Below are 21,244 nucleotides of genomic sequence, written 5' to 3'. Positions count from 1 at the left end.
GTTATGTGATATTCTTCTCTCTGATGCATGGCAGTATCCAGCAGTAATAACAACCTTCCCCAGAACAGCCACGGCAAAAAGCAGAAGAAGAAAAACAAGAAGCACCGCAAAGCAGCAGTAGCAGCGGCAGTGGAGATCTCTAGTTTGGAGCTGGGGTGAGTGTGTGAGTGTTTAACTGGGCAAAATCCAGAACTGGGTTTCTGCTCTGTGAGATGCTGCTAAAAATATATAGGAGGGTGGCCATGGGAGTCACTTCTCCAGATAAGCATATTGACTCATGGCCCTCCCTCCTGGTCCATGCACGTGGAGCCTATTTTAACACATCCTTGGAAAAAACAAATCTGAACAATACACATCAGGTACATACTGCATGTACGTGTGTTGTGGAAAGTAACTACAGATTGAGCACAGGTATTGTCCAAAATACACTTTTTGGAGGGTAATTGTTAATTTGGTAGACATTACATTTTAGTACAACATAAAACAGCAACCTACAGGGTTCATATGATCATGGAAAACCTAGAAAAGTCATGGAATTTTGACATGGCATTTCCCAGGCCTGGAAAAGTTTTGGAGAAACAGAAAAACCCACAAAGTTTTGGAAAGGTCATGGAATTTAGTTTAAAAAAAATCTGTATACTTGAATTATGGCTGCATGATATTGGAAAAATCTGACATTACCATATTTTGTATTTCTGTGATATATATTGCGATGTGAATACAATATCACCATTTGATTTAACAGGCTTATTTGAATTGATTGGGGGGATTTTGTAGGGGAGTGAATCTCAAATAATATATAACAAATAAATTAACAGCATAGATAAATGAAATATAGTAAAGATAAAAGTGAATTATATTTTTCAGATATTCAATATTCAGTTACAGATATTGAATAATCAACACTTCATAGTCTTCATTGTATATTATTTAATCTTTATTGAAGTTACAAATAATTTCTTGTGGCCAGATGTTTTAAAATTTGAAGTGTTGAAATGTTCACACAGTCACAGGCCTTAAAGGGACAGTTTATTCAAAGATTAAAATGTACTCACTATTTACTCACACTTTATTTGTTTCAATACTATAGGTGTTATTAAATTATATACTTTTTGTGTTTATTAAAAAAAAGAAGAAAACTCAAATGTTTGAAACGAGTGAAGAGTGTAATGAAAATGGGTCATTTTTGGGTGATCTCTTTAAAAATGCATGCAGATGATAAAATTTTACTCCATTATGATTAAACTTTATATTAAACTAAAATCCCAACATTGCATATCCTGCGATGTGACTATTGCGGATGCACACATTGCGATATCGATGCTGAAACAATATATTGTGCAGCCCTAACTTGAATATAGGTTAGTTGTCTTTACTTATTTTCTGCCCTTGGCCAAAAACTTGCTCTCACATTGTTTTTAAATATTTGCTAAATGATGTTTAACAGAGCAAAGAAATTAATAAGTCTGACTTCAACTGTATATAGTATGGACAAAATAAAAAGTCTATCGTTTTATATGACGCTCTATTGTTTATTTCCCCTACATAATTATTACGTTCTCTTAGTATCATATTCAAAGAAGGCATTATATTTATATTAAAATGCAATTGATTAAACTGCATTAGTATTAAATTTATAAAGGGGTGTGAAATATGACAATATATATCGTATGGACTAAATTAAAAGTTTATCGTTTCATATTAAGCTCTATCGTTTATTGTGTGGTGTCAAATAGTTATTTCATTATGTATACATTTGAGAAAGTTGCTATTTTGAAAATAATTCTGAACAATACACATCAGGTACATACTGCATGTATGTGTGTTGCGCACAGGTATTGTCTAAAATACACTTTTTTTTAGGGGGTTAATTTGGCAGACACTAAATTTTAGTATAGCACAAAACTGTAACCTGAGGAAAATGCAAGTGATCAGACTGCATTAGCAATGATGTAGTGCTGTGAAATATAACAATATATATCATATGGGCAAAATAAATACTTTATCGTTTCATATTATGCTGTATCATTCATTTTGTGGTATCAAAATGTGAGTTGCAATTTTGAAAAATCTGAACGATACACTAAGGTACATGCTGCATGTACAGTGTTGTGGATAGTAACTACAAATTGTGCACAGGTGTTGGCCAAAATACACTTTTTCTTTGGTAGGGTAATCGTTAATTTGGCAGAAAATAAAGTTCAAAACAACATAAATAAGTAAAAATGCCATTGATTAAACTGCATTAGTATTACTGCGATATTTGGCTGTGCAATATGATGATGTATATTGTACAGACCAGGGGTGTCCAAACTTGTTCCTGGAGGGCTAGTGCCCTGCAGATTTTAGCTCCAACCTGCCTTAACACAGCTGCAAGGATGTTTCCAGTAATCCTAGTAAAGCCGCGGTCACACTGGACTTGTTTTCCTTTGGTTATGTTCAGTAATATGCCTCAGTGAACAAAAGTTATATATTTAATTTATTAATCAAACTTTTTTGAGGGATATTGAGTGGTTCTCAATGACGTTTGTGAAATAAAATAAAAGGTGACAAGTTTGCATTCCTGCACCTAGTAATGGATGACCATGAAAGATTTTTTATTTTACTGGATGACAATGAAAGACTGCACATTTTTTATTTTACTGTTTAACTTCCATGTGCGAGCAAGTGTGTAATAAAATATAAACTATGCATCTAGTTTTATAGGCACCTACAGTACAAACCGGCGGTTCATTCCGCTGTGGTGACCCCTGATTAAATGGGACTTAAGCCTGGTTTAACTTCTGCGTTGAGTGATCGGCATGACCCATGGCGAATGCCTTGCGCGTTTGCTGTGCATTTATGCATCTGCACACTGTTTCTGTTGCTCTGCAATAACACTTTCAAAACTCTAGCTACAGTAGGTATTTATGTTCCTCTGTGTTGAGTTTCTTCGCTGTTGTTTTTTTTTTTTCTGAACGCTACCTTAATGTACAAGTGGCTCAAACTCGCTCATTTTGAAGCGAAAACTGGCGGACATGCAACAACTGTAACCATAAGGTAAACACAAAACAATAGTTTCCATCTGGAGCTCCTTCATGGGACTCGAAACTTGTAAACACTCGTTCTATCGGTCTCACGCGGCTCTCACCTCGGCCCACACTCATCAGCACTACCAAGCCGACCGATCACAGAGCTTGCGCCACACATCATTGCGACGTGTAGTTACATTTTTTGAGAGATGTGTGTCAGCGTCGACGACGGCCATGGTGAGGGCTATACGTACATGTGTAGGCTGCATTGGAGCATATACATGCGCTTGATGCAGAAGTATAAATCAACCTTAAGCCAAACGAAAATGAATGAATGAAAAAATACAGTACAGACCCCTATTAAACAAGAAATATGTTTTGCAAACGCTTACGCTGTCTAGACTTGCTGGCTAAATTAATATATTTGGCGCAAACATGCATTCACAATGGTATAAACAATTATAGGGGGGTCAAATGTATATTTACGTTATCTATTATTTTAATTAGTAATATTATTTAAGGTACAGATCAGAGCAAACTATTTCTTAACTATTAAAGGCCGGACCCCACCCATACATCTTATTTTGATGTTCTTCAGGGGGATCAAGCATTAATTAGGGATGTTAGAGACCCCCAAACCCTCCTTTAATTCACACCTTGGTGACCACAGCTTAAGAGCTTGATTAGGTAGCCCAGCTATGTCTGATTTAGGTCGGAACTAAACTTTGCAGGACACCGGCCCTCCAGGACCGAGTTTAGGCACCCCTAACATAGACAAAATAAAAAGTCTATAATTATACGTCATATTTTATTTAAGCGCAATGTTTCACACCAAACATGAATTGTTTTGAACAGCATTGTGAAAAAGTTGCAATCTTAAAAAGTGCAGTGTTTACATTTTGCATTTTATTTAGCAATAATTTTTATTTATTTTTTGGCTTGACCTAAAACAAGTTTTTTTTATATTTACTTAATATTTATTTTATATTTAACTACATTTTAAATCAAACATTTGCCCTGAAGTGAGTATATGATCACAAATAAAGAAGTACTTTTCTGACTATATACTTTACATGTGGTATATACAGCCTTTACATGTGATCCATATATATGAATTATTAATTGATTGAATTGGCAGAATATATATCGTAATATATATCGTTATCAGGATATGAGATGACATATATTGTGATATGAGATTGTTGTTATATCGCCCAGCCCTACTGTGATACAGAATTTCAGAAGTAGGCCAGAGAAACGTGAGGATGTGTGAAGCAGATGTCTACGTGATTCCCCTACATGAATATCACGTGCTCTTAGTGTCGTATTCTAAGGAGGCATTATATTTATATCGTCAGCATGACATATACAATTTATGTTGTTATGCACGGAAATGAATTAACAGTATTATAATGTTCAAAGCAATGCCTTTTATATAATTCGATTGATGGACCTGAATAATCAGACAATGTTTTGATTGATAACTGTGATAATAAATAAAGATAAAAAATAGTTTGAGGAAATATTGTGTAAATATGATTATTTATTTAGTGTCAGTATAATGTGCAGAGTTCAGTCTTTATGAGCGAAAGGAATATATTTAATGTACTTCAGTTCAGTTAAAAATTGATTCAAATAAATACAGTTCAATTGCTGAAATAAATGTAGTTCAGTCCTGTCATCCTGGCCATGTCACAGATTGTTATTTGTCATCTTGGGGCTAATAATTCTGACTTCAACTGTATATATATGCATTTATAGATAGATAGATAGATAGATAGATAGATAGATAGATAGATAGATAGATAGATAGATAGATAGATAGATAGATAGATAGATAGATAGATAGATAGATAGATAGATAGATAGATAGATAGATAGATAGATAGATAGATAGATAGATAGATAGATAGATAGATAGATAGATAGATAGATAGATAGATAGATAGATAGATAGATAGATAGATAGATAGATAGATAGATAGATAGATAGATAGATAGATAGATAGATAGATAGATAGATAGATAGATAGATAGATAGATAGATAGATAGATAGATAGATAGATAGATAGATAGATAGATAGATAGATAGATAGATAGATAGATAGATAGATAGATAGATAGATAGATAGATAGATAGATAGATAGATAGATAGATAGATAGATAGATAGATAGATAGATAGATAGATAGATAGATAGATAGATAGATAGATAGATAGATAGATAGATAGATAGATAGATAGATAGATAGATAGATAGATAGATAGATAGATAGATAGATAGATAGATAGATAGATAGATAGATAGATAGATAGATAGATAGATAGATAGATAGATAGATAGATAGATAGATAGATAGATAGATAGATAGATAGATAGATAGATAGATAGATAGATAGATAGATAGATAGATAGATAGATAGATAGATAGATAGATAGATAGATAGATAGATAGATAGATAGATAGATAGATAGATAGATAGATAGATAGATAGATAGATAGATAGATAGATAGATAGATAGATAGATAGATAGATAGATAGATAGATAGATAGATAGATAGATAGATAGATAGATAGATAGATAGATAGATAGATAGATAGATAGATAGATAGATAGATAGATAGATAGATAGATAGATAGATAGATAGATAGATAGATAGATAGATAGATAGATATTTGTGTAAAATTACCCAATTAAATGAAAAAGGTTTAACATAAAATATTTCTTATATATTTTATATAGTCTATTTATATAGACTAATATTTTATATTATTTTATATAACACATTTTTATTATTTAACAGATTTAATACCTCTATTAATCGCATTCTTTCATTTCATCAACTTTACAGTAACCAGATTCCTGATAAATATATTTGTGAATTTTATTTTGTAAGTTTGCGCGAGTGTGAGTTTATGTATATGTGAGTGTTAATTTAGGTGTTTATGCAAGGATCGAGTTGTATGTGGGTGTTTATGCAAGGATCAAGTTTATATCTACGTGCGTGTGTATGTGGGTGTATGCATGCATCAAGTTTATATGTATATGCGCAAGTTTCATACATGTTTTGAACATTCAAAAGTATAGGTGTATTATATGCAAGTGATTTGTAGGTGTATATGCACGTGTTATGTATGTGTTGATGAGCGAAGTTTGATTTAAATCCTACACGGCGCCTCATAGCCATCTGTGTTTGGTTCATTGCCTTCTCTTCTGACACCGCTGGTCTGAAGCTGCAGAACACAAGTTTATCGAAACTTAAAAAGCCGAAACACTTCCACACCACTGCAGTAGTCTTTTCCCCTCTTATCAACTATTTTTCTTATCAACTAAAAAATGTATAGCGAAATATATTGATATTGAGTTATTGTCTAGCCCTAGTAAGGGGTTTTACATCCTAAAAACAACTATAATAATTGTAAAAAATAAAGCTGACTACTTTACAGATTTCGCCTATTGCGGGTTATTTTTAGAACACAACTCCTGCAAGTAATGAGGGACCACAACATTCTTTTCTGTATGACAATGTAACAATAGTTTTTATACCAAAATATTGTCTTGACATAATTAATAGTGATGTATTCTGTCCTTCAATAACAAACAAACCCATTTGTCAACAAGACATTTGGACGATAGCATAAATGTTTTTGTGCATTACAGTCGATAATGTTTATATAATATTATATTGGTCGCCCTACTCTGTAGATTAGCTTAAAAAAACAAAACACATTGGTTAACCACTTTTGATAACCCATATAAATGTACTTATTGGTAGGGCCAGACGGAGTCTGCGGATGTCTTTTGCCATTTCTGCGGAGAATTTTGGTAAAAATTTGCGGATTTCTGCGTAATTAATTAATTTGGGAGTATTATAACTAAAACCTTAAAATGTGAAATAAAAAAAATAATATCTTTTTAACTTTTATTTAATGTTTAAAATGCAAATCCAATTACTTTATTTGGTAAACAAAGCAAGTCTCTCGTATAATTTCTCTACTAAAAGACAGAAGATATTACTGTACAAACTGTATTGTAAATAAATCAGATAAACATTTTCATATTAGTCAATAATATTACTGTAATTAATTTAAAAACTGAATAAGTATAGATTTACACACATTTACTCAAGTAAATAAACAGAATTTATGATCGGCTAAAAATCTGCGGAAATTCTGCGCGTGCAGATTCCGTGTGGGCCTACTTATTAGCCATTTCATTTAAGTTATATAGACTTAAACACTCCGTGGCTTTATATTATGATGGTGCATTGATGTTTCCAATCACACAGATGGTCAAAGAACATGTGCTTTGAGTGAAATCACAAACTTATGTAAGTCAAAGCTGGAGATTGCTTGAGTAAAATAATAGCTGTTGATTTATTATGTATGGAGTTGTCTTCAGCAATGCTTGATTATAAATAGAAACATGCTGCACTTTTGAAAATGTCTCCATTTGATGTAAACAACAAGTGATATTTTATAAAAGATTTGGATTTTTACATGGGTGGCATGGTGGCTTAGTGGTTAGCACTGTCGCCTTACAACAAGAAGGTCGCTGGTTTGAGTCCCGGCTGGGCCAGTCTGTGTGGAGTTTGCATGTTCTCCCCGTGTTGGCTTGAGTTTCCTCCCGGTGCTCCTGTTTCCCCCACAGTCCAAAGACATGTGCTATAGGTGAATTGGATCAACTAAATTGGCCGTGGTGTATGAGTGTTTGTGTGAATGGGTGTGTATGAGTGTTTCCAAGTACTGGGTTGCGTCTAGAAGGGCATCCGCTGCATAAAACATATGCTGAAATAGTTGGCAGTTCATTCTGCTGTAGTGATTTCTGAAAAAAAAGAGACTAAGCCGAAAGAAAATGAATGAATAAATGTGTGCATTGTCAACCATCAAATGTTGTATTAAAACGTATTTTTTTCTCTTTATTGCTTACCAGACCCCAGATCCCCTCCTCAGATGAACTGTGCCACATCCTCACCATCCACAGATCCACCACCCCTCCAGAATCGCCCCCAACGCCCCCGTTAAACCTCTCCCAGAGCCCCCCAGACCTGCAGCCTCCTGCCCCGATCCCACACTCCATTCCCATCACAGTGGTTCCTTCACCTGTTGCCATCTCGTCTCCAGAAACACCTTCAACACCTATAGCACCTTCACTGGGCCTGCCTTCCATTCTCTCTTCGACCCCTCCCACTCCACAGGCCCCGTCCAATCAGCAGACACCACCACAAGCTCTAAGCCCGCCCCCTCCGGACTTTTCCCCGCCCCCAGCAGAATTACTCGGGTCAGACGATGAGGAGCAGGAGAATCCATCAGATTACTGTAAAGGTAATCAGTTTTGAGCTAATATTTGCATTTCTCGAACTCTTTCCCACATTTTAAAATATTTTCTAAATGATGTTTAACAGCAAGGAATTTTTCACAGTTTTTCCTATAATATTTTTTCATCTGATGAAAGTCTTATTTGTTTTATTTCAGCTAGAATAAAAGCAGTTTACATTTTTTTTAACAATTTTAAGGTCAATATCATTAGCTTTCTTAAATGAGATATATTTTTTGATTGTCTACAGAACAAACCATCATTATACAAGAGCCCCTTTCATACAGTGATACCAGTAAATATCTAGAAAATTTCCGCAACGACTTAACCGGTAAATTCCAAAACGTTCCAAATTTTTTCCGGAAAAGACTGTTCACACATCCATTCCAAAATACGGGTAAATTCTGACATCATTAACCAGAAATGAGCTCTAAACGGCTGCGCTTGTATTTGTAAACATAGAAGGGGTCTGATGTTTTAGTTGATGGTTTCACTTTTATTTATAGCTTTAGCATTCATTCAGCTGCTTTGTCCCAGTGACATCCGAAGGCAGAAGCGTGAACCGCAGCTAAATGTTTACACATTTGACTACATTACAAATTCTGCGGATGAATAAGTATTGTGAACAAATTCAATGAAACATATGGAGAAACACTTTCGCATGTCAAGATGTACATAATATATGTGTGTGTGCTGGCACTTACCGGCTCCTTCACGTGCACACGCGTCAAGCAACTGAAGCAGAGCTTGAAGGTAAACAAACAGCGGTTTATCATAAGCATTTTATCGCAAATTTTTTACACAGTTGGCATTAAGAAGGAACATAGGAATGTTATCTGACTAACTTCTAGCAGCTAAATGTGTCTGGAAAAATATTCAAAGGCTTTTATTTTCACAAACAGCGCGGATGTGAATGCGTCTGAGTGTTCTGATATGGCTGGAGTAGACGTGCTCACGTCAGCGCGTTCTAATCGTGAACGTGCTCTTTCCGGCAATCTTCTTTCTGCATTCACACAGAGCAGCATTCCGGCAAATTATCAGTAATGTTACAACTTCTCTTTCCGGAAAATAGCCGGAACGAATTTACCGGTATTTTCAAAAAGAGCCTGTTCACACATGATCCCTCTCCGGAAAATTGCTGGTCATTTTCTGGAAAGGTCTGTATGTGTGAAAGGGTCTAAGGACTTGGCTAATTACCCTAACTTGCCTAATTAACCTGATTACCCTAGTTAAGCCTTTAAATGTCACTTTAAGCTGAATACCAGTATCTTGAAAAAATATTTAGTAAAATATTATGTAGTGTCATCATGGCAAAGATAAAAGAAATCAGTTATTAGAAATGAGTTGGGGCTAATATTTCAGGAGGGCTAATCATTCACAAGGGCTAATAATTCTGACTTCAACTGTTTAAATATGTGCAAATAAAGATATATTTATTCAGTTTTTATTTTTATTTTAGCATTATTATTAATGAATAATATGCACATATTACGATAATTTATGTACAATACAATTTGTAACTTAAGATTTTCTGTCTTTTTGTGGATTTATTATATTCTGCTCTAGCTTTGTTTACCAAACCAATGGTTCTTTTTTATTTTGATTGTAAACCCTAAATAAAAGTTATTTTTTATTTTATGTGTTAAGGTTTTAGCTACTACACTGTCAAAATCAGGTTCTGTCTGGCCTTGCTCAAACACATTGAATAAATATAACTCATTTATTGAGACTTCATTGCTTTAACTTAAAGATGCAGGCCAAGAAATTTCATTAAATGTCAAAGGTGTAGCATGTTAAGGCATAAGCTATGTATTCCATCATAGATGATTTTTGCATGTTCTCCCCATGTTGGCGTGGGTTTCCTCCGGGTCCTCCAGTTTCCCCCAGAGTATAAAGACATGCGCTATATGTGAATTGAATAAACTAAATTAGTGCATGTGAGTGTATTGGTGTTTCCAAGTGATTGGTTGTAGCTGGAAGGGCATCCGCTGTGTAAAACATATTCTGGATTAGTTGGCGGGTCATTCTGCTGTGGCAGCCTCTGATAAATTAGTGACTAAGCCAAAGGAAAATGAATGAATGAATGAATGGATTTTTACACTAAATGTCAACTATCAGATGTTGCATCATTATGATTTTTGCTGGAAAAAAAAATTAAACAGCCCGGTGATCATGCCTGTTTTTGATAATCCAGTGAATTAAGTACTTTCTGAATGAAAAGCGCTTAGTCTTATTTGATTAGTTTCTATTTTTATTTGTAACATTTTTGATGCAACCCAAAAAATCTGTTTGTTTGTAACAAAAAATATTTATCTGGTGTTGATGTAAGGCAGTCTTATTTCAGTGCTGTTTTAGCTTTTATCGTTTTATTAATGTTTTGAAGTTGCTTTCAGTTTAAGAATTTGAGGGTTTTTTTTATCTTTATCATATAATCTAATTTCATTGACACTGATTATAATTTATATATATGTATGTATGTATGTATGTATGTATGTATGTATGTATGTGTATATATATATATATTTATTTATTTATTTATTTATTTATTTATTTATTTATTTATTTATCATAAAATTTCAAAACTCTTGTAATAACCCCCCAGTAACACTCCAGGGTTTTTCCAATGGGTATTTCAATGAGTGCATTATAAAGAGTTAGTTAATAACAGGGCTGGGCGATTATTGAAAAAAATATTATCATGAAATCATGTTTCACGTCATTCGATATCGATATTTATTAAATATTTTTTAACAATCCATTTAGGAATATTAGGATATTTTTGTTTAACCACTTTATTTTAATTTACCAACATTACTAAGGCAAATTGTTTTAATGATCAAAAACAAAAATATTCAAACAAAATATCTGATCTCTTCATAATAAAATAAACATAAGTGTTAAAGAGACTCTTAAAATTAATAAATCAAATGTTACATAGTGTGTGCAATGCTAAAGTGTAAATCTTGAACAATCAAAGCAGTGTGAGTAATAATGATACAGTTAATAATAATGATACAGTAAACCTCAAACTCTGTCAACAACACAAGTTATGATAATCAAATCTGAGCTTTCAAGTGAAACAACGAACCATCTTTATTCATATACATATTGCTTTGTTACAAATTGTGAAGTTGAATGACTACATTACCCTCTATGCTAAAAAATCTTTCAGATGGTGAGCTAGTGGCTAATATGCACAAGAAAAGAAACCAAAAAGCTATTCTGGCGACATCCTTTTTTTATTTATAATTTCCGGCACTTCTTATTTCTTATATTAGCATGTGTTGTTATTCTGACCTAAAGTGACCAGCATGCACATGGATTCCTTGACCATTTACTATGGACTTTGCTTGCGCTCCCCTGGCATCTCTCATAACTAGGTGACCATCAAGTGTTTTCTCAGAGGATGACAAATGAACAAACCATTGCTGCGGTTTTGATTAAAGGTTATGGAGAAAAGTAAAAAGCACTGCAGTGTTTGGGTGCGCTGTGATTGTCTAGGGTAATTAGTCTGCCGTTATTACTGAAATGTGTATACTCCATACAAAGTGTGAAGTAGATTGGTTAGTTCTACATACATGAATTGCTGTGCGCTTGTGGTATTCATAAAAGTTGAGACGTTTTCAACTAAGATGCTTCATTGCAAATGACAAACTGACACCCTAAGCTTATTGGCACTGCTTCCAAGGCGCTCAACAGCCACGTTTTAATAAAACTATAGCGCTTCATACCAAAACTACATACCGAATCTTTTTTTTATCGATATTGACAGTGGTGTTAGGTCAATAAATATCGATAACGATTTTATCGGCCAGCCATAGTTAATACTAACATTAATTTAATGTTATGTATTTATTTCCATTTAGAAATGTTACTGATTTTCAATTAGTTGCCTAGGCAGTAGTTTATGTTTACACCTAGTCTAAGTTATTCCTATAATATTTATATTATTTATTTGGTTACAAATGTGTTTTTAATAGTTTTATTTTTACTTTGTAATAGTAACACTGGTCAAAAACAGCTTCAAACTAAAGACTTTTTACACTATTAGTGCAAAACAAATAGTTCCCTCTCTGAATTCTGATTAGATGAACCACATTTGAAGCTGTTGTAAAATAGCTGTTATTGTTTTATTATTGTTTGTTGAATGTGTTTTAATAGTGTTTTTATTTTCTACAGGAGGGTATTATCCAGTGAAGATCGGCGACTTGTTTAATGGCAGATATCACGTTGTCAGGAAACTGGGATGGGGTCATTTCTCCACTGTATGGCTGTGCTGGGATCTACAGTGAGTGTTTTGCATGCTTAGATGGGATCTACATGAATCCTAATCCCTGAGATTAAACTGCTTGAACTAGGTGCACAGTCTCTAAATATTGAGATGTAAGCCAATGTCAGATTATAGACAGTCGAGCAGATAGTTGTGTATGTATTGTCATCCAAACATGCTGTTTTGCTGTCTGTATGAATATAATAATATATGACGTTTGTCTGTAGACGAAAGCGGTTTGTGGCACTGAAAGTGGTTAAAAGTGCCCAGCACTACACTGAGACTGCACTGGACGAGATTAAACTACTGAAATGTGTAAGTCTGAAAACATGAAGATTTTTAATGTTTTAATGTACAGATTCATATATACATTAGGGATGCACTGAATTTTCGGCCACCTAAAATTATCAGCTAAATTTTTGTTTTTCGATTGGAAGAGAAATGCAGCCGAAAATATAAGCCAGAAAAAAACACTGGTTTCAATTTCCCTCAAGCCAAAGTCACTGCGTGGTTTGAAGTGGCTTTCACATCATATGCAGAAAGCGATGCGCTATGAAACCCATTCATTTCAATGGCTTGTACAAAACAAGGGAGGTTTGTTGCCTTGCCAACCAAAGCACAAGTGCAGCTGAGTGCACCGTAAACTAGCTTGCACAAATGCCATGGCAAAGGTTCAAAGTAGATAAATATTCCGCTCTATGGAGCATGAACCATACCTCACGAGAAATGTCCACTCAAATAATGTGCTGACAGGACTTTTTTATGAATGTGTACTTGCAATAGTGCTAATGTGCTGTCATGGCTACACTGGTAAAATGACACCTCTCGACTCGTTCATTTAACTGTCAATAAACAGTAAAAGTTGAGTTAGAATTTTAAAGTCTTTATATTATTTAATAAAATAATAAATAAATATTACGAAGCATTTTCAGATTTATTTCGTTCTTTTGGGTTTCAGTGCATCTCTAATATACACACACACACACATGTATGTATTTATTTGACTGAGTTTTTCATCAGGTGCGAGACAGCGACCCCACAGACAGCAAACGAGAGAGACTAGTACAGCTTATCGATGATTTTAAAATCTCTGGGGTCAATGGTGTTCGTATCCTTTACTGCTTAAAACACATGATCATCATTATGCTGGCGCATTTCTGTTATGTTTATTTGATGTCTTATCGATTATTTTAACCAGGGGTCTCAAACTCAAATTTTTATGGGGGCCATTTCAGTGACTGACAATTCATAGAAAAGCAGTTTTAACATTCAAATACAAGAAAAAAGTGGAAACCTGGCATAAATGATGCATCTTTGGACAACAGACATGACGTTTATATTTCAAGCATTACCTGTCACCGGTGAAAATGCAAATCAGCACATTTATCTTGTCACACATCAGCTGCTGTAATATATCTGTGGTTGTTGTGTGCATGGCCGTGTGATGACTTGGTCATTCTTCCACAGAGTATATGCAGTCAAAACTCCAGCTTTTTGTTTCTTGTTGTACATATTGAAGGGGTAGTTTAAATTGCTATGAAAATACTACAAATAATAGGCATAATTATTATTATTCTGTCCCAACCAATTGTATTGTCCCAATAGCGTAGGAACAGCAGAAAGAAGTTTGAGTAACTTAAGTGACTTTACTGGCAATTGTTCTTCTCAATATTTTTCTTTTTTTGTAAAACTACAACAAAGAGGGGGAAAGTATGTACATATTCACATTTACTTTAACAAGTTCAACTCAATAAGCAGTACAATTTTACTAATGTACATAGTTTTTATGCAAATCTTAATAAGCATATGAGGAAAATCTAATAAATGAGACCATTTGAATCGAATAATAGCAAAATTATCATATTTGTTACACCACCAGCATAGCGTTTAAGCCATGAAGAAGTGTTTGTACACCAAAATACTGGTGGTGTAAAGCTGATAGTAATCAAACGACCATTGAATATATACAAAAATAGAGCTTTAGTAAAAATAGTGCACTTACTGACATATATTTCAACCTTTAAATCAGCCACAGAATTAAAACGCATGTGTGTTACTCTCGACCGTACACTGAGAGAAAATGAAAGTAAAACTAATATGAATGTAGGACTTTAAATGTCGACGAGGTGTGGCTAACTGTGACTGCACAACAATCCTAGAGGTTTAAAAATATATGTTTTCGGGGTCCGAATCTCGTTATATTTTTAACGTCAGTTGCGGGCCCGAGGGAGGAGGAGGGCGGGCCGCAAATGGTAGTTTAAATGGTACCGTAAATGGTAGTAAATTAGAGTCCCCCAATTTAAAACACTCTAAGAAACTTAAAATGATGATGACTTAAAGTTTTTGTGAGAAACCCTTTACACATTTTTTGGTTCTGTATGATTGCTAATGCAGAAATGTTTGTTTTTTTATATTTTATCAGAATGTAATAATTATCACTTTCAATCACTCAAATTCAGTCAAACAAATACTCAAATTATTATTAATTTTTCTGGATTTTCTATTCAGTGAGTTATTTTTTAATAATCTAAAAGCATGCCTGAACTGTTTATTTTATAAAAGAGTTTTACTTTTGTCTGTCTTTTCTTGGAAAAAGGTCTGTTTAAGATTTTATAATATGCAAGAAATAGCTGAATTAAATCAACATACCCAATCCCACTCATTTACCCATCAGACAGAAACTATCAATTGCACTGAGAGAAAAAAACACACAATTATGCATCTTTTGGCAGTGTTTTTCAACAAGTAACGAGAAAAGGTTGCCAGATGTTCTGGAAAGACGCTTGAAGAGAGTATCTTATTTTGTTTCAGTTTACCAATCAACATGATCCCTTTTAATTAGTCTTTTTAAATTTAATCAAATGAAATGCAACAATTCACCAATGTTATATTTGACTATTTCTAGAAATGAATTCAATCAACATATAGTGAATAAAACTCATCAGCTTCATGTCTTTTTATGGTTTAATAATTACGGTACCTGTCCTTGACTCCTTCACCTCTCAGATGTGTGTATGGTTCTTGAGGTGCTGGGTCACCAGCTGTTAAAATGGATCATCAAATCCAATTACATGGGTCTGCCTCTGATCTGTGTGAAAAGCATTCTTCGACAGGTAAGACTGTTTTACATCCTCTGTTGACATTGAAGGCCCTGATATACTTTAGTTTTCGTTTGCAAAAAAAAGGAGTTTGCAAAGGCTGAGTGACAGTATACTGTCAAACACCCCCATTCTGCTGTAGGTGGGGTTGTAAATGTGTAAGGGCTCGTTCACACCGAATGTGTCTTTGCTTATAAAAACGCGAGATGTAGTGGGTTTAAAAAAAGCGCAGCATGAGGTCCACGTGACACAGTATGTTATAAAAACAATATGTTATAATAAACACTTGAAGATACGTCATATAACTCAAGATAGTTTGGACACAGCCACAATGAGCACCTCCTCCACCATAATATAATGGTAAATAAAACAGTGCCATCTTTTTACCATAAACAGAAGCTCATAATGTTTGCCTTGTTTCCGAGCTCTTATGATTGGTCCACTGCTTTTGGACCCGACAGTGATGAGCTGCGCCACTTGTGGGAGTTGAAGATTTTTCAACTTAACACAACGTCTCATGGACGATGCTTTAAAAGACACGAGCGTAATGGTCAAACACGTCTGTCAAGCGCATTCACATTGAAAAACAGTAGTAGTGCTTTGCAGAGGAAAAATGCATTCTGTGTGAACGGCCTCTAATTCTGCAGCCGTGTATTCACACCGATTGCATCTTTGCATCTAAAAATGCGAAACGCAGCGATCAGGAATGGGTTTAAAAAAAGTGCAGAGGAACACTATGTCCACGTGATGCGATATTATGACTGTGATGTAATAATGACAAGATCCGGACAAGATCTGACAGTTATGAGCTACACTGCGGGTGAAAGTTGAAGATCTTTCAATTTGACACGGCGTCTAAAAAAACGGCACATTTTTTTCTCTCCAACACACTACTTTTCTATTGTTTTTCAATGTAAACATGCACTTGACGGACATGTTTGACCATTACACTCACGTCTTGCATCTTTTCAAGCGCTGCACACAAGAGTGTAATGGTCAAACACGTCCATCAAATGCGTGTTTACATTGAAAAGCAAACAACAATTAGTGCGTTGGACAGGGAAAAAAAATGCGTTCTGTGTGAACAACCTCTTAAACACAGCAATAATGGTGTCTGAGGGGGAACATCTCCGAAAGAAATAATGACACGTAATAATGACAATAATGGACCCATTAGAAATAGGAAAACAGAATGTCATGATAAGCACATGAAAATACATCGTATAATTCAGAATATTCTGGACAAAGCTACAATGAGTGCCTCATCCCTCAAGATAAATAAAATAGTAAATAAAACAGTTGTCATGCCAACCTTCTACTCTAAATAGAAGCTTGCAGTTCTTGCCCCACCTCTGAGCTCTTCTGATTGGTGCACTGCCTTTAGGCCTGACAGTGATGAGCTGCGCTGCGTGTGAAAGTTGAATCTCTTTCAACTTGACACAGTAAATAAAAAAACGCAACACACTACTTTTCTGTTGTTTTTCAATTCATACTTGACGGAGGTGTTTGACCATTACACTCATGTCTTGCATCTGTTGAAGCACCCCACCTGTGAGCGTAATGGTCAAATACGTCCGTCAAGTGCGTGTTTACATTGAAAAACAATAGAAAATTGGTGTGTTGGAAAGGAAAAATACATTCTGTGTTGAACGGCCCCTTAAACACAACAATAATGGTGTCTGAAAGGGAACAATCTTGTAGCTATTTTTTGAAAGTGTACTTTTATTTAGTTTAAATACCTCTTGTTTTTGTTTTGTTACTTAATTTGTTGGTTGTAAGCATCATAAAAGCATGGTAAATCAGATGGCATTACACCAAAAGAAAGGAAGTGGGTCAGAGAAAATTGACCACTTCATACATTTTTATTGGAACGAGTTTAGTTTGCATCTTAATATTGATAGATTTTTTTGGTGGTCATTTTCCGTCTGCTTAGTCTCTTATTTATCGGGGGAATGCCCTTCCAGCTGCAGCCCAGTACTGTAAAACACCAATACACTCTCTCATTCAGACAGTTTCATACACTGTGGCCAATTTTGTTTACCCAATTCACCAGAGCGCATGTCTTTGGACTGTGGGGGAAACCGGAGCATCCGGAGGAAACCCACAACAACACGGGAAGAACATGCAAACTTCACACAGTAATGCCAACTGGCCCAGCCGGGACTCAAACCAGCAACCTTCTTGCTGTGAGGCAACAGTGCTAACCACTGAGACACCGTGCCACCCTGTTGGTCAATAGTTTATAGAACAAGAAGATTGATTAAATGTGAGTGGAATGAAGTGCCTTTGCAAACAAAGCTTTTTATAGTCCGATCAAAAGTCCAGAACAAACAGTTTCATAAAAATCTGGCAATCAGCCCTCTCCACGAGAAGCACCACCACAATATTACAAAACCATCTATTTGCTGTGGACAGACACCGAATGGCACCTCTGGTATTTGTACTCTCATAGAAAGTATAGCAGGGCCTTAAGAATGTCCAGCCAAATAGCAAATGTGAATTTCTCAGACTTGTTTTGGTTCATGCAGCTCCTTTAGAGTGAGTCAGACATTACTTGTTTCTCTCTTCCAGGTTCTGGAGGGACTGGATTACTTGCACACGAAATGCAAGATCATCCACACAGACATAAAGCCAGAGAATATCCTTCTGGAGGTGAACGAGGTGTATGTGAGACGGCTAGCGGCAGAGGCCACAATATGGCAGAAGGCCGGAGCTCCGCCTCCCTCTGGATCCTCCGGTACTGTTCTTTATTTTTCAAGTGCGTGACTCACATCAGGCTCACCATAGTATTAAAAGGGACATAGTATTAACACTCCTTTAAGACTTATGTATGACTCGTTTAATGCATTGAAGCATAATATTGAATTATTGATGCATAATAAATACATTTGATATAAAACCAACAACTTTTTGTAAACCAGGGATACTCAAATTTCAGCTTGTGAGCCATGATAATTAGTAATTATAATAATCATCTCCACTGATTTGATTTGATCCCAACAAAATAATCATACAGTTAAAAACCTATATTCTAGGACCAGGACAGTAAATCGACGAATTTACGAATCGAGAAATGATTCTGCATCGATTCTGAAACTTTCTCAATGTGGCGCGACTTTCTCTGGAAGCAATACTGAGCTTAGTTTTACCCACTAGATGGGTATTTATGCTTTATAAACAACCACACTCTGCTAATCCTTATTTGCATATTACTTGAACATAAAACAATCATTAGTAAAGTTATTGATTAAATGAAAATGGTCTCATTAAATAAAAAATAAAGTTTTTTAGATGTTAGGATCAGTATTGTTAGTTTTTAAGACATCTATAAGCTAGTGTGCTCCAAACCAGTGACTAAATTCGCATTTAGAACGTATAAAACTGATATAAACATGTAATGCCGAGTTCAGATTGCATAATTTAGCCCCGATTTTGGGCTTTTTCACTGACAGGTTTTGAGAAATCGCTGACTAAGGCCAAAAATCAGAGGTAAATCGGTGCTCGTTCACGCGAGTAACAATCACACCGTGTGAACTATCAAAAAAGCCATCTGAGAGAATCGCAGATGAGTCGCCAACACCCATGGGATATTTGGCATGCTAAATATCTGGAGCTGTCAGCGATTACCTACAACCAATGAGAGAGCAGCATCCACTAGTATGGGTATCTGCAGGTCAGTGGGAGGTTGAGTGAGAAGTTAAAAGGGCTTCTTTTCGGTCTATTTGGACCCAAGAAATGGAGGAAAAACTTGTAGGAATTTGGCAGGAGCACCCGTGTCTGTTTGGCATGTCATCAGAGCAATATAACAATCAGGTCAAAGAAGAAAAAAGTTTAAGAGAAGATTGATAATTCCCTTCAAAAGCCAGGTGAGCAAAATAAGCACATTTTCTACCCCACTAAAGGCTTCTTTCTCATTATGCAGTTAATAACAAAAGATATGCTATGTTATCTACGGATACCTCATGTTGTTTCCTTGTCGCTTCTCGTGTGTGTTTGGTTGTGAGATGTAGTTTTTTAGCAATTCAGTAGCTGTGGTTTGTCTTAGTAGCCCAGATATTGATTGGATATTTGTTTCCTGGCATATGCACTTTTTTCAAAGTGTAAATAATAATAATAATATAATAATATAACATATAATAATTTGAGTATTCCTGGTCTAAACTAAAAAATTACAATGTACTATCTGTTAGTTAGTTGACAACAACTTTATTAACTCAATTATTAAATAAACCTTCTAGGAAAATCACTTTCTATAAAAGAGATGGTTCACCCAAAATCGAAAATTACTTCATAATTCGCTCACACTCAAGTGGTTCTGAACTTTTATGAATTTCTTCCTTCTGTTGAACATGAAACATAAAATTCTGAAGAATATTGGAGAAGAACACTCATTGACGTCTATTGTAGGAACAAAAAATACAATGGAAGCCAATGGCTGTTTTTCCCAACATTCTTCAGTCTATCCTCCTTTGTCAAACAGTAAAAGGAATTTGAAACAGGCTCGGAACAAGTGGAGGATGAGTAAATGAGTTCATTTTTGGCTGAACTGTCCCTTTAAATTAGTCAATTTCATTATTAGGGGATTTTATCAATTTGTTGCTGCTGTGCTATATTTCCAACCTTAAGGACAGCCAATCCTTTTCGTGCAGATTTTCCATCCTGTGGACATTAGCTCTTTTATTCTCAACAATTAAGTCCAGTTCATATATTAGGGGTTACTTTACAAGTTATTAAAGATAAGTAGTGAGACTGGATGTGTTTTTAACTTTGACTCGACAAGAAATGTGCCGTTAAATTGATCTGCATGCTGGTCGCCATTTCTCCTCTGCTTCTGTGGTGAATATGCCGATCATTTCTCATTTCTTCTCTGTCATTTGTTTGCTTTCTAACTGGTGTCCTATCTTTTCTTTCTCTGTTTTTTTTATTTTAAATTATTATAATTATTATCATTGTGGTTTTTCTGTCCCTTCCCTCTTTGCTCTTCTGTTCTGACGGCAGTTAGCACGGCCCCAAGGGAAAAACAGGTACGTTAAGAATTGTGCCTGCTGAAATACAGAGAGGATGTAGTTTGTCCTGGTGAAAATGACCCGTTTGACTGTTATAATCTGCCTGCTGTCCCCTAACCCACCCCTGCTTATGTACAGTAGATTCACGGGCATGAAGCACTGAGTAAGGGGCACATCTTTACAGCCAGGGTCAGATCCACTGATCTGGGAAAAGTCTATGTGATTTATGCTAAATTAAGCAGTAGTGCTGGGCAAAAAGTAATACAAATAAGTTAATTGCTTGTAATATATTACAATCAATATTGATATTGGTTGTATTACATGCATCAATAATCAAACTGTAAAAATAAATATATTATTGATATTTATATAATTAATGTATATAGATTTTTTTTATATTTCCCAAATTATGTTTAACAGAGCAAGGAAATTTTTCACAGTATGTCTGATAATATTTTTTCTTCTGGAGAAAGTCTTATTTGTTTTATTTCAGCTAGAATAAAAGCAGTTTTTAATTTTTAAAAAAACATTTTAAGG

At 35.0% G+C, this 21,244-nt stretch overlaps 1 protein-coding gene across 1 annotated transcript in view; it reads left to right on the top strand.

Moving 5' to 3' along the window:
• Positions 1-21,244, top strand: part of srpk3 (SRSF protein kinase 3) — a 55,491-nt gene that overhangs the window by 505 nt on the left and 33,742 nt on the right. Inside the window, exons 2-9 of the mRNA XM_056464054.1 lie at positions 35-155; positions 7,950-8,341; positions 12,513-12,621; positions 12,831-12,918; positions 13,624-13,711; positions 15,610-15,716; positions 18,273-18,438; positions 20,700-20,725. Coding sequence (XP_056320029.1) covers positions 35-155; positions 7,950-8,341; positions 12,513-12,621; positions 12,831-12,918; positions 13,624-13,711; positions 15,610-15,716; positions 18,273-18,438; positions 20,700-20,725 — 1,097 coding nt within the window. The remainder of the gene's footprint in view (positions 1-34; positions 156-7,949; positions 8,342-12,512; positions 12,622-12,830; positions 12,919-13,623; positions 13,712-15,609; positions 15,717-18,272; positions 18,439-20,699; positions 20,726-21,244) is intronic.

Source organism: Danio aesculapii, chromosome 8, assembly GCF_903798145.1.
Source record: "Danio aesculapii chromosome 8, fDanAes4.1, whole genome shotgun sequence".
Classification (NCBI taxonomy): domain Eukaryota; kingdom Metazoa; phylum Chordata; class Actinopteri; order Cypriniformes; family Danionidae; genus Danio; species Danio aesculapii.
Note: the sequence above shows the minus strand (reverse complement) of the source record. Positions and strands in the feature narration are given on the sequence as shown.